The sequence below is a fragment of the Aquarana catesbeiana genome, linkage group LG07 (assembly GCF_042186555.1).
Source record: "Aquarana catesbeiana isolate 2022-GZ linkage group LG07, ASM4218655v1, whole genome shotgun sequence".
Taxonomy (NCBI): domain Eukaryota; kingdom Metazoa; phylum Chordata; class Amphibia; order Anura; family Ranidae; genus Aquarana; species Aquarana catesbeiana.
In genome coordinates, this window is record NC_133330.1 from 20,987,532 (window position 1) to 21,000,880 (window position 13,349).

A 13,349-nucleotide genomic window follows, 5' to 3' on the forward strand; every position below is an offset into this window, starting at 1 on the left:
AGCATTTATTCTATTGTAGCTTGCCCATTTTTAGATGTGATGGCTGCATTCCTTTTCAATTTAGGCTTTCTTTCTTTTTTTTTGACCTGGTGATTGTGCCAGTAAGTCTGTTGTTTTTCAAAAGAATAAGCTCTTGTAGATGTAGCAATTACAGGGATGAGACAAACCATTTACCACGCTGAGAGGGGTGCTTAAAATGGTCAGCTTTTATTTATTCATGTAAAACCTTTATCCCAAAAAGGAAAATAAAAATGGTAAACTGTAAGTGCCTAGTGTGAGCTGGAGTTTGGTTTCAATTTTAGTATATTTAAATCAGCTAGTATATCTAACAGCTGATAATGCTGCTGTCCAAAGGTGCCCCCCTGTGCTCCTTCATCCAGAGTGGGGCCACTCTAATACAGGAGGCGTGTTACTGGCCAGATCACCAGGTGAAAACAGAGGGGAAAAAAGCCTAGAAAAAAAGAAAACGAATGCAGCCGCCACATCTAATGTTTGGTAAGCTGCAATATATTACATTTTGCATTTTGGGTTTAATACCGCTTACAAAAAAAATCTATCTATCCATGAGAGGTAAGGCTGCAGTATTTACAAAGAGTAAAAAATGGAGATTCGGATTATATTACAGGTGGCCATTTGAAACAGATAATCTTTAAATTCATCTTTAAATATAGTAATATATAAAATCTAAACCAGTGCTGCACAGTAGGGATGCCTGCAATAATTGTAAGTTCCAGACTAGCAAGCTAAGCTGGAACCTGAATCTCCTCAATGACTCTAGGGAAATCAGCTTGGGAAGAAGTATTCTTCATATACATATCTCCACCACTAGATGGCAGACTAGACCTATTCATAACAGCGCTTCAATGGTCTCTTGCTCGCATCACATAACAAATACCAACACACATAATCATACAGAATAAATTATTAACAGCTCTTAAATACATACATTATTCATTCTACGTGGGTGGCTTACAGCGGCCTCATTCCATTAATGCGTGCCTATTATAATGTATAATAAGGGTAGAATATCTGCATCACCATTTAAGGGGCCAGTATATTTTCACAGATTTTTTTTTTTTTTATTAGGGTTGCACCGATACCTTTTTTTTCGAATCGATACTTTCGGTCAAGTGCTCGCTGATACCGATAGTTTGCGGTGCGATCTGCGTCAATCCAAAATAATTTGGTGCAAATCGCACTGCAAAGAATCGCACGCGACTTATACAGGCATGCGGTGCGATTCTTATCCGATTTCCCCCATTGAAAAGAAAGAGAAGCGCCATCTAGTGGGCAGTTTGTTTTAAAAAAACGTTAGAACTCACATTAAAGTGATTTTTTTTTTCTATAAAAATAACAAACATGTCATACTTACCTGCTCTGTGTAATGGTTTTGCACAGAGCAGCCCGGATCCTCCTCTTCTTGGGTCCCTGGCTGGAGCTCCTGGCCCCTCCCCTCCTTTCGAGTGCCCCCTACAGCAAGCAGCTTGCTATGGTGCCACCCGAGCCGAGCGGCAGCTCCGTCTATCCATTCAGACACGGAGCCCCCTCCTGGTTTAGCCCCGCCCCCTCTCTCCTGATTGTCTAACTGAGTTTGACTGACAGCAGCGGGAGCCAATGGTGCCACTGCTGTGTCTCAGCCAATCGGGGGGGGGGGGGAGAGTCCCAGATGGCCGAGAGTCCCAGCGATGTCCACTCGTGGACATCGCTGGAGAGAGAGGGGGCTCAGGTAAGTATTGGGGGTGGGGGGGGGGACCGATGCACACAGAAGGCTTTTTATCTTAATGCATAGAATGCATTGAGATAAAAAACCTTCTGACTTTACAATCACTTTAAGTACATATCTGGTCAAATGAAAAATCTATGCATAGGTGTCCCGGTCCCGCCGATGATAGCAAATCACGGCCGCTGGAGGTGCTCACAGCGCTGGAGGAGAAGTTCCGGGACCCCTTTGGGTATATCAGAAGTGATGTCATCTTGGGGGCGGACCGCCTATACATCTCCTCCAACCCTGTGAGCACCTCCGTGATTTGCTATCATCGCTGGGACCGGGACACCTATGCGTGTTTTGCATTGGAACTGCACTTAATGTGAGTGCTAACTTTTTTTTAATAAACTGCCCACTAGATGGCGCTTTTCCCTTTCTATACACACACACAGGAGCGGTGGGGGAAATCGAATGCGATTCTTTGCAGTGTGATTTGCGCCCAGACATTTTTCATTAATTTTGCCCTGCAAAGTATTGGCTTTTAATTTAAATAATTGATGAGGAGGGGAAGAAGGAACCAGAGAAGGCAAAATACAAGCAGATTAAACTTCAGCTTCAAAGTGTTGCTAGTGAGGGCTTACTGGTTGAGGAAGGCGAACAGATATCTCATGACCACCAGGACGGCCCGGGGTAAAGTGATGAGGATCTGTCGGAGGTGGTGAACCCTCTCCACGGGGTTCTCTATCTCTGGAATAAAAAAAGAAAACAATCATTTATACAGAATCTGCATAAATGTAAAAAACATTTGTGCAAGCTGAACGGAATTTCCTTGCATTTTTTCAACAGCTTCATTTCTGTATCATGAATGTATCCATGAAGTGGCCGAAATGTGGTATAGTTTTCTGAAATACTGCAATGAGAAAATACAGTATATCGCATTTTGGCCACTAGATGTCACTGATGATACAGGAATTACTCTATTAGAAACAATAAGGGAACATTTTGTTCAGCTTGCACAGGTGCCAAGCTCATGCCATCCCATCTCCTTCTCTTAAAGTGGATGTAAACCCCAATTTTTTTTTTTTAAATTAAGGCTTGCACCTTGTAGAGTATAGGATTTCATGTCATCTGTGCCCAGTCTTGCCACAAAGAGTTAATCCAGCCCTGAGCAATCCTCTTATCTTTTTTCAGTGAGATAAAAACTGACACACAGAGAAATAGGAGTCAGTTCTTCCCCCTTGCTGTGAGTGACGGGTGATTTACATATCTCATGCACCAGCCTGAGAGAGACATTCTGTGTACTTCAGATCCCCTCCTCCTTTCAGGGGCATCCATGGATGTCCTCCCAGAAAGAGAGAGAGCTGTAGCCATCTTTCGGCTATAGCGCGGGTCTGAAGTGGTTAAAAAGTTTAAAAACGTATAGATTAAGCCAATGCGTTTCAGGTGAACTGTCTCCCCCTTCTTCAGGGCTAACATACAAACATCGACAGTATACAATCAGTATTTTGTCAAAATAGTTATATCACTAAAGCAAAAATATACACGATCACAGCAAACGTTATCATATACATGCTGAGAATACATGGTAGCATTACCATTGCTTTAGTGATATCATTACTTTTTTACAAAATACTAATTATATACTGTTTATGTTTATATGTTATCCCTGATGAAGGGGAGGCAGTTCACCCGAAATGTGTTGGGTCGATCTGTTCGTTTTTATACTTTCAATATATACTTTGCTCCCATCAAGATATTAAAAAAGATAAATATGTTCTGCGCTCTTTTCTCCTATCACTTAAATGCTAAACCTATTCTTATGAATTAATTCAAATTATATAAATATATGCAATGTTAAATCAAATATATATGTGCAACACATATAACACACACACACAGAGGAATATATCTTATATAATTGTCACCTCCTGCACCACACTGAACTGATACTCACTAATAGTAGATATCAAGTCTTGAAACCTTTCCTTGGGAAAGAGCGGATTCTCCAGACCCCGGAAGTAGAGCTTCAGTACCCCGGCCACGGAGTTGATGTCCCTCTCGGTGTGGTCCTCCACCAGCGGGTCTTCTCCTGGGCACGGGGCGGACAATGCATCATTCAGCAAACCCAATTACATCTCATACAACAACTAAGGGGACTATTCTAGAAGCTGATCCTCCACATTAACATTTTGGTGTTTCATTGTAAATTCACAGAGACTTTGTAAAGTTTTTAGGCAGATTTTCTAGTGACAGACATCTGTTACAATGTATCCGAAGCCGATTATTCTTTTAAGTTTTGGAAACAGTAGGGCGGGGGGGTCGGAAACCCATTGACCACTGGTAGGTTCAGCGTAGATTGTGAACACGCGTCCACTTTGCCGACCCTCTAATCCAGGGATCAGTGAATGGCAGACCGCAGTCTTGGTCACTGTCCCGTGCGGACCGTTGCAGTCGAACCACTTAGGTTCTCAGTCCACCCACCTCCCCAGCCTCCTCTGCCTCCTCCGAATGGGAGGCAGCACAGTTCTGGATGGAGAGCGGGAGCTGCCCCAGTTAACCGTTCAAGTTTACCAGCAGGTGATTGGTTGCTAGGACACAGGGTAGTCCTAGCAACCAATCGGCAGCTTCTTATATTGAAAAATTAACTCTGCCAGCTCCCGCTCCCACCCAGAACTGTGCTCCCTCCTGGTCTCTGCACAGCTTGGAGATGGGGAGGAGGGGGGGGGGGCCAGGACACTACTACGGGAGGGCAGAGGAAACTGCTGTGGGGGAGAAGCAGAGGAAACTGTTGAGGGGGGGGCAACAGTGGACACTATTGGGGGGACAGAGGGTACTGCTGGGGGTGGCAGAGGACATTGCAAGTGGACACTACTATGGGGGGCAGAGGAAACTGCTGTGGGGGGGGGGGGAATCAGAGGACATTGCTATGGAGGGGCAGAGGACACTACTACGGGAGGGCAGAGGAAACTGCTGTGGGGGGCAGCAGTGGACACTATTGGGGGGACAGAGGATACTGCTGGGGCTGGCAGAGGACACTATTGGGGGGGACAGAGGATACTGCTGGGAGTGGCAGAGGACATTGCTAGTGGACACTACTATGGGGGGCAGAGGAAACTGCTGTGGGGGGGGGGGGGGGGGAGGCAGAGGACACTGCTATGGGGGGCAGAGGAAACTGCTGTGGGGGGGGACACTACCATGGGGGGCAGCGGACACTACTAGGGGGGGGGGGGCGTTAGTGGCGGAGGACACTAGTGTGAGGAGCAGGGGGTGTGATGTAAAGGGGCAGAGGACACTGCTGTATGGTTGGACATAACGGCAGAGGACACTACTGTGTGGGGGAACATAGGGGCAAAGGACACTACTATGTGGGCAGAGGACACTACTGTGTGGGGGAACATAGGGGCAGAGGACACTACTATGTGGGCAGAGGACACTACTGTGTGGGGGAACATAGGGGCAGAGGACACTACTATGTGGGCAGAGGACACTACTGTGTGGGGGAACATAGGGGCAGAGGACACTACTATATGGGCAGAGGACACTACTGTGTGGGGGAACATAGGGGCAGAGGACACTACTATATGGGCAGAGGACACTACTGTGTGGGGGAACATAAGGGCAGAGGACACTACTATGTGGGGGAACATAGGGGCAGAGGACACTACTATGTGGGCAGAGGACACTACTATGTGGGGGAACATAGGGGCAGAGGACACTACTATGTGGGCAGAGGACACTACTGTGTGGGGGAACATAGGGGCAGAGGACACTACTATGTGGGCAGAGGACACTACTGTGTGGGGGAACATAGGGGCAGAGGACACTACTATGTGGGCAGAGGACACTACTGTGTGGGGGAACATAGGGGCAGAGGACACCACTATGTGGGCAGAGGACACTACTGTGTGGGGGAACATAGGGGCAGAGGACACTACTATGTGGGCAGAGGACACTACTGTGTGGGGGAACATAGGGGCAGAGGACACTACCATGGGGGGGGGGGGGGGGGTGATTTGAAGAGGCAAAGGGCACTACTTTGTAGTGGAAGATAGGTCGGCAGAGGGACACTAATGTTTGGGGGGATCTTTGATCTCTTTCATTCCATCCAGGTAGATGATCTCCACCTCTCAAAGGTTGCCTACCCCTGCAGTAGGTAATGTTTAAGCCCCCTGTTTAATTTTTTGATGCCCGTGTCTGGTCCGGGTGATTATCTTTCATTTCCTATCTTGCAGATGCAACAAGAAGTAGGAGGAAATCTCATATACATACATACATACATACATACAATCAGCACTGTATAGACTATGACTATATACTTCAACTAAACAATAACATTAGAAAAAAAACAAAAAATATGTCAATTAGCCAAGTCATCCAATAAAGGTCATTATTTTAAAAAAATTTGAAAAGAGCATGGTATACCAAATCCCATTAAAACCAAACCCACCATTCCTCCCAGGCCGCACCCATATGGGTTCAATAGTTCTATCAGTCTCAAGACAAAAATTATCCAAGAGCGAAGACTACTTATGTAGTTTCAGTTTTTACTCTTGGGTACCTTTTGTCCCGGGACTGACAATTTTTTTGTAACTTCAGGGAGCAAGAGTGGAGTGCTCCTTTAAGTCTCTGTAACTGTCACTCACCTCTTTCAAATGAATTCTTGATGTCATTGACTTCGACTTGAGATCCGGGGACTCGGAATATCCCCTGCTGCTGTAGACCTGTGAGAGAGAGAGAGCCAGGCGTTATAGAAGTGACTGGAGGGGGTTTGCGTCGAGGAGCATTCATTCGCACCAAATGGGTTCTGCATGTCATAGAAGTCTATGGGAATGACTCACTCACATGGAGCAACTCAATGAATTATGAACCATCTCAAGAGCGTACTAACCATATATCACTACTGCGGCCATTTTTTTTTACGTTTGCACACATGTTAAAATGTACATTTTATACCTGAAGATTAGTTAAACCCCCAAACATGATCTTCTGAAAGCAGAAACCCTGGAGAATGAAATGGAGGTAGTTCCAATTTTTTTATGCAATATGATAATAGCGCCCATGTATTATCAAATGCAAATTTTCCATTATTGTAGGGTACACAAACACATTATATTACCCAATTTTGTTTAATATGTGAAAGACGAGGTTGCACCGAGTAAATAGATACCCAACATGCCAAGCCTTATAACTGTGCACCCTTGGAAAAAGGTCATAACCTCTGGTATTAAAAATTGTCCATAGATGATCAGAGGCCCTGAGACCTTATAATTCCATGTTCTGCCTCTACTCACCATATAAATTAATGTATCGGATGCAGCTTTCAACCACCAGTGGAATTGCCTGGCCAGAATCCTGTTGAAGGTGAGAAAATCCGAGTTCAATATTCATAGATCTCTGTATATCACTGCTCCAAAGACTGCATTATAGCTGAACTCCGGGGCACAAGTACTCTCATTTACATATACTCCTCAATAACTACAAAGAATATAAATCCGCAGCAGAGCTGTGGGAGGGGCTCCACTCAATAAAAAATAAAATAAAGGACTGGGCGGAGACAAGACCAGTCACTCTGCACAGGGAGAAAGAGCAGAGCTGTGGGAGGTGCCCAGCAGACTCCACCCACTACAGGCTGCCTGCAGAAAACTGCAGGAGGGGGCGGAGACAAGACCAGTCTCCCTGCACAAGGAGAGAGGGCAGCAGTGAGCGGTCTTTATTACAGGAAGTCTCACGCTGGATTACTGCACAGATCTGGAAGAAATACACAAAGCTCACCGAGATTCAAGAAGAATACACAATATATGTATTTATACAAAATGTACTTATCCCGGGGTTCAGCTTTAATGCTTCTGCCAGTTTATTTTCTGCAGTCTGTGTACTATTGGGGAATTTCCCTTCACTGCCGGCCCCAGAGATGCCACAGGAAGTTAGGAAATCTCTCAAAGTGAGGGGAAATCCCCTCTTTTCATTGGAGGATGAAACTCACCTCTACTTCCGGGGATTTCCCTCCACTCTCAGAGGTCACCGGTACAATAGGAAGTGAATCTATCCAAATGGGACACAGACAGCAAAACAAACTGGATAGAGGGTCTATCCCCCTCACCACTATGTTAAAACAATGGGCCCCTGCCAGTGACAATGACACAGTCTAAAAAAACAGAATCCAACATTTTTTAAAAATGGGCGGGGCAGTGACACAGCCTGAAATTAGAATCCAAAAGTAAAAAAGAAATGGGTAGGGCAGTGGCACAGTCTAAAAATCTGAATCCAAAAATAAAAAAAAATAAAGAAATAGGTGGAGCAGTGAAAGTCAGAAAATAAGAATCCAAAAAAAAAAAAAAAAAAAAGAAGATATGGGTGGGTCAGTGAAACTCTCAAAATCTGAATCCAAAAAGTAAAAAAAGAAAGAAAAAAAGGTGGGGAAATGACACTTCGTCATCCAAAAATTAAAAAAAATTAAAATTAAAAATGGGCGTGGCAGTGACATTCTGAAAATCAGAATCCAAAAGTAAAAAAAAAATTAAAAATGGGCGGGGCAGTGACAGTCTGAAAATCAGAATCCAAAAGTAAGAAAAAAATTAAAATGGGCGGGGCAGTGACAGCCTGAAAATCAGAATCCAAAAGCAAAAAGAAATTTTAAATGTGCGGGGCAGTCACAGCCTGAAAATCAGATTTCAAAAGTAAAAAAAATGTTTAAATGGGTGGGGCAGTGACACATTCTAAAAATCAGAGTCCAAAAGTAAAAATAAAAAATGGGCGGGGCAGTGACACAGTCAGAAAATCAGAATCCAAAAGTAAAAAAAAAAGATATGGGTGGGTCAGTGGCACTCTGAAAATCTGAATCCAAAGAGTAAAAAAAGAAAAAGGTGGGGCAATGACAATTAGTCTAAAAATTAGAATTCAACAGTAAAAATAAAAAATGGGCGGGGCAGTGACACAGTCGGAAAATCTAAATCCAAAAGTTAAAAGAAAAAAATGGGTGGGGCAGTGACAGTCTGAAAATCAGAATCCAAAAGTAAAAAAACAAAAAAAAAAAAAAAGGGCGGGGCAGTGACAGTCGGAAAATCAGAATCCAAAAGTAAAAAGAAAAATTAAAATTGGTGGGGCAGTGACACATTCTAAAAATCAGAATTCAAAAGTAAAAATAAAAAATGGCCGGGGCAGCGACAGTCTGAAAATCAGAATCCAAAAGTAAAAAGAAAAATTAAAATGGGTGGGGCAGTGACACATTCTAAAAATCAGAATTCAAAAGTAAAAATAAAAAATAAAAAATGGGCGGGGCAGTGACACAGTCAGAAAATCAGAATCCAAAAGTAAAAAAAAAAATAAGATGATATGGGTGGGTCAGTGGCACTCTGAAAATCTGAATCCAAAAAGTAAAAAAGAAAAAGGCGGGGAAATGACAATTAGTCTAAAAATCAGAATTCAAAAGTAAAAAAAATAAATAAATAAAGAGTGGGGCAGGGACGCAATCTGAAAATCAGAATCCAAAAAGTGTTAAAAAATGGGCAGGGCTATGACACAATCTAAAAATCTGAATCTAAAAATCTTTTAAAAATGGGAGGGGCAGTGACAGTCTGAAAATCAGAATCCAAAAAGTAAAAAAAGAAATAGGCGGGGAAATGACACAAAGTCTTAAAATCAGAAACAAAAAAATTAAAAAAAAAGGTGGGGCAGGGACGCAATCTTGAAAACCAGAATCCAAAAATTGTTAAAAATGGGCGGGGCAGTGACACAATCTGAAAATCAGAGTCCAAAAACGGCAGATTCAAAAAGGATGAAGTTTGGATGGAAATACCTGATTTCTGCTGCGGGTGTTCCTCCTTCCTCTGATGACAGTAACAAACATTAACACACAGCAGCAGCAGCGACAGGCGGAGAGACATAGAGAGAAGAAGAGAAGAGGTCAGCACAGATCGCAGCCAGGAAGAGGCAGGACAGCAAAAAGATCATAACCCGCCACCAGAGGAACCAGCCATGAGGGGGCGCCCTATCACCTAATACATTGCATTATACTGCTCTATGTACTGATATACTGACATGGAGAGAACACTGTACTCTTTACTGATAGAAGCTTGCACCCCTCCCCCGGCTGAGCCCTATGCTGCCTTACTATAGAAGCCATACGTTGAAGTGAACCAATTATGTAAACTTCCTATAAATATTGATATTCTCTGAGCACCCGGCAGACATCTGCTACTATCAGGTTATTTTTATCACTGTGACGTGCTGGCCCAGCTTCCCTGGAGAGGATCACGCGTCTTCCTGGCAGCGGATCCGGCGGGGGAAGACGGGTATAAAAACAGCATCAGAGAGCGATGGGGAGCGGAATCTAGGTCACTCCTGCCCGTCTCCCAGTCACAGCGCTCCTCCAGATACCACCGGGGGCCCTGACACCACTAAGATGGTGTCACTTAAAGTGGAGCTGTCATCAAATATATTTTGCAGGTTTAGTCCGGGCAACGCTCAGCAATAATTCCAGGTATCTATTATGCCATCTGAGATCACAGGACTTCCCCTGCCTTCGTCTGTTTCTCTCTCCAGAAGGACGGACCCATCTTTGTTCAGGCATCATCCAGGGTCACCATCTGCCTCCTGGACTGGGATGCCTGCTGGATCATGGAAATACTGGTTGGTCCCTTCTGCAGCTTCTCACCTTGTGACTCGCTACAAAATGACAATGTTGCCATCTGATCTCTGGAAAAAAAGAGACTGCAGAAATGCTTCCTCCTGCCTGCAGCAGACTGAGGACATCATCTCAGCAAAGTCAGTCTACTGGAGATCAACAACTTTTCTATGATAAAAGTTTGAACTTTTTTGGAAAATGATACGGCTGCATCTGTGTTGCTGTGTACTTTACCTGATATAAGAGGACCTTCCACCCAACACCTGATCAATGGGCTTGTCTGTTTGTCATGCCCTGAATAGACATTTTCTGTCTGTCTCTAACTTCTATTTGTTCCAGATAATTATTATTTTTTTACATATTTGGAGAGAGGCCTCAGATAGTGAGATCTCTGCGCTGTAATTGGCAGGTTTCATCATTTTGACACGTAGGGGGAGCCGGAGAGCGCAAAATCTGGTGCAGTTCTGCATAGAAACCAATCAGCTTCCAGGTTTTGTTGTCAAAGATTAATTGAACAAGCTGATTGGCTAAGACATGTGGGGGTTTGTTTCATTCTGAATCGAAATTCAGACAAATTTTTCATTATTCCGAATTACAATAGTAACAAATTTAAACAAATCCGACTGAACAAAACAGAATTCGGCTGAAATTCGAATTTGAATGGAACATGAAAATAAATTTGAATTCAAAAACAAGAATAGAATAAAATAGAGTAGAAAATAAAGGAATATAATAGAAAATAAAAGAAAATAACAGACTAGAGTAAAACAGCACAGAATATAATAGAAAATAAAAGACTAGAATCAAATATAATAGAAAATAAAGGAAATAGAATATAATAATATAGAATATAAAAGATTCGCATAGAAAAGAATAGAGTAAAACAGAACAGAATAGAATAGAAAATAGAAGAATCGCATAGAATAGAATAGAAAATAAGGGAATAGAATAGAAAAGAGAAAAACATAACATAATAGAATAGAAAATAAAAGAATAGAATAAAATAGAATAGAAATAAAGGGAATAGAAAAGAATAGAGTAGAAAATAATAGAATAGAAAAAAAAACAATGGAATAGAATAAAATAGAATATAACTGCCTTCCGAAATTCGAATAGAATGAATAGAGTCGAAAATAATAGAATAAAAAAGAATAGAATTGAATAGAAAAGAATAGAAAAAAAACAATAGAATAGAAATAGGAAGAATATAAATGTCTTCCGAACTTTGAATTTCAAATAGAATGAATTTGAATTAGGGTTGCACCGATACTGATACTAGTATCAGTATTGGTAGCTATACCGAGCATTTGCACGGGTACTTTTACTCGTGCAAATGCTCCGATGCCTAATCCGATACCTAGGCAGTCAGGGGTGATCGGTGCGGCAGTGGGGGGCAGTTACAAGTACCGATCTCCTTGTATAGATTTCAATACAGCAGCTGACAGACGCTTCTCCTCCTCTCCCTCCCGCGCCTTTCAGCTGCTTTATTGAAATCTATACAGGGAGATCGGTACTTGTAACTGCCCCCACCGCCGCACCGATCACCCCTGACTGTTCCCCGGGTCCTTAAAAAAGGAAACATTTTAATAAATAATTATTTAAAAGTAAAATTGTAAAAATAAAAAAAAAAAAAAAAAAAAAAAAAACACTGACACTGTCCATCCCCCCCCCCCCCCCAAAAAAAAGAAAGCATTGTAAAAAAAAATATATAATTTGTAAAAAAAAATGTAAAAAAACACACAAACAAAAAAAAAACGACTGACACAGTCCATGCCTCATCAGTGCCACCTATCAGTGCCCATCAGTGCTACTGTCACATGACATTAAAAAAGTACCGGTAATTGGTATCAGCGAGTACTTGAAAAAAAGTACCGATACTTGTACTCGACCTTAAAAAAGTGGTATTGGTGCAACCCTAATTTGAATAGAATAGTTTAGAATGGAATAGAAAATAATAGTTTAGAACAGAAAATAAAAGAATAGAATATAATAGAAAATTAAAGAATAGAAAAAAACAATAGACTAGAATAGAGTAAAATAGAAATAGATTTTGAATAGATTAGAATAGAAAAGAATAGAATAGAAAATAAGAGAAGAATTGAATAAAAAAATAGAATAGAAAGAATATAAACGTCTTCCGAAATTCGAATTCGAATGCCAATTTGAATGCTGATTCCGATTCAAATGCCGTATTTGAATCGAACAAATGGAACACAACGAATTCCAAAATCTAATTTAACTCAACAACATTTTTTTTCGTTCTGCACAGGTCTAGATTGGCTACCATGCACAGCTGAACGAGATTCTGAGTGCTCCAGTTTTAGTAAATCTCCCCCCCTCATAATATCTCTCATAGACTCCAATAGTGAGATATCCCCAGCAGAATTCCCCATTCCATAATGAAAATATTAATTATTGGTGTCAAACTCTCTGCAGCAAATTCTCCACAATAATAAACAACAAATATTTGGGGAATCCAGCTGTGCGTGGGTGGGACCATTGCTGGGACCTCATGGGAGGGGCAGAGACACAGTCTACCGCAGGAGTAGGCAGCCTCGGCACTCTAGCTGTGGTGAAACGACAAATCCCATCATGCCTCTGCCTCTAGGAGTCATGCCTGTGATTGTCAGGGTCTTGCAATGCCTCATGGGACTTGTAGTTTCACCGCAGCTGGAGGGCCGAGGTTGCCTACCCCTGGTCTACCGTATAGAAAAAAAAAAATTAAAACTTGTTCTTGAGATAATATGTTTCCTGAGTACAACATGATGTTGCAACTCTACCGTAATTGAAAATTTTGGCTACTAGGTGGGGCTGTATGTTCTTTTTAGATGGCTGATGTTTGAACGCAGCTTTGAAATGCTGGATGTTGTATTTGTTCCTGTACATCACATTTATGTACTGCAATGTGGGCATTTTTGGAATCTGTATGCTTGATTTTTTTAATAAATGTTTTACCTGATAAAAAAAAATAAAAACTTGTTCTTGAGATTTTTCAGCTGTGTTGCTTTGCTTGTGCACACC

General features: G+C 42.1%; 1 protein-coding gene across 2 annotated transcripts in view; it reads right to left on the bottom strand.

The window, feature by feature from the left end:
- SRGAP3 (SLIT-ROBO Rho GTPase activating protein 3) overlaps positions 1-13,349 on the bottom strand; it is a 161,060-nt gene that overhangs the window by 12,427 nt on the left and 135,284 nt on the right. Inside the window, exons 12-16 of one of the 2 annotated variants that reach the window (XM_073591738.1) lie at positions 9,501-9,531; positions 6,997-7,057; positions 6,349-6,426; positions 3,660-3,794; positions 2,347-2,452 (exon numbers count right to left, since the gene is read on the bottom strand). In XM_073591738.1, coding sequence (XP_073447839.1) covers positions 2,347-2,452; positions 3,660-3,794; positions 6,349-6,426; positions 6,997-7,057; positions 9,501-9,531 — 411 coding nt within the window. The remainder of the gene's footprint in view (positions 1-2,346; positions 2,453-3,659; positions 3,795-6,348; positions 6,427-6,996; positions 7,058-9,500; positions 9,532-13,349) is intronic. The other variant, XM_073591736.1, reaches the window with a different exon arrangement.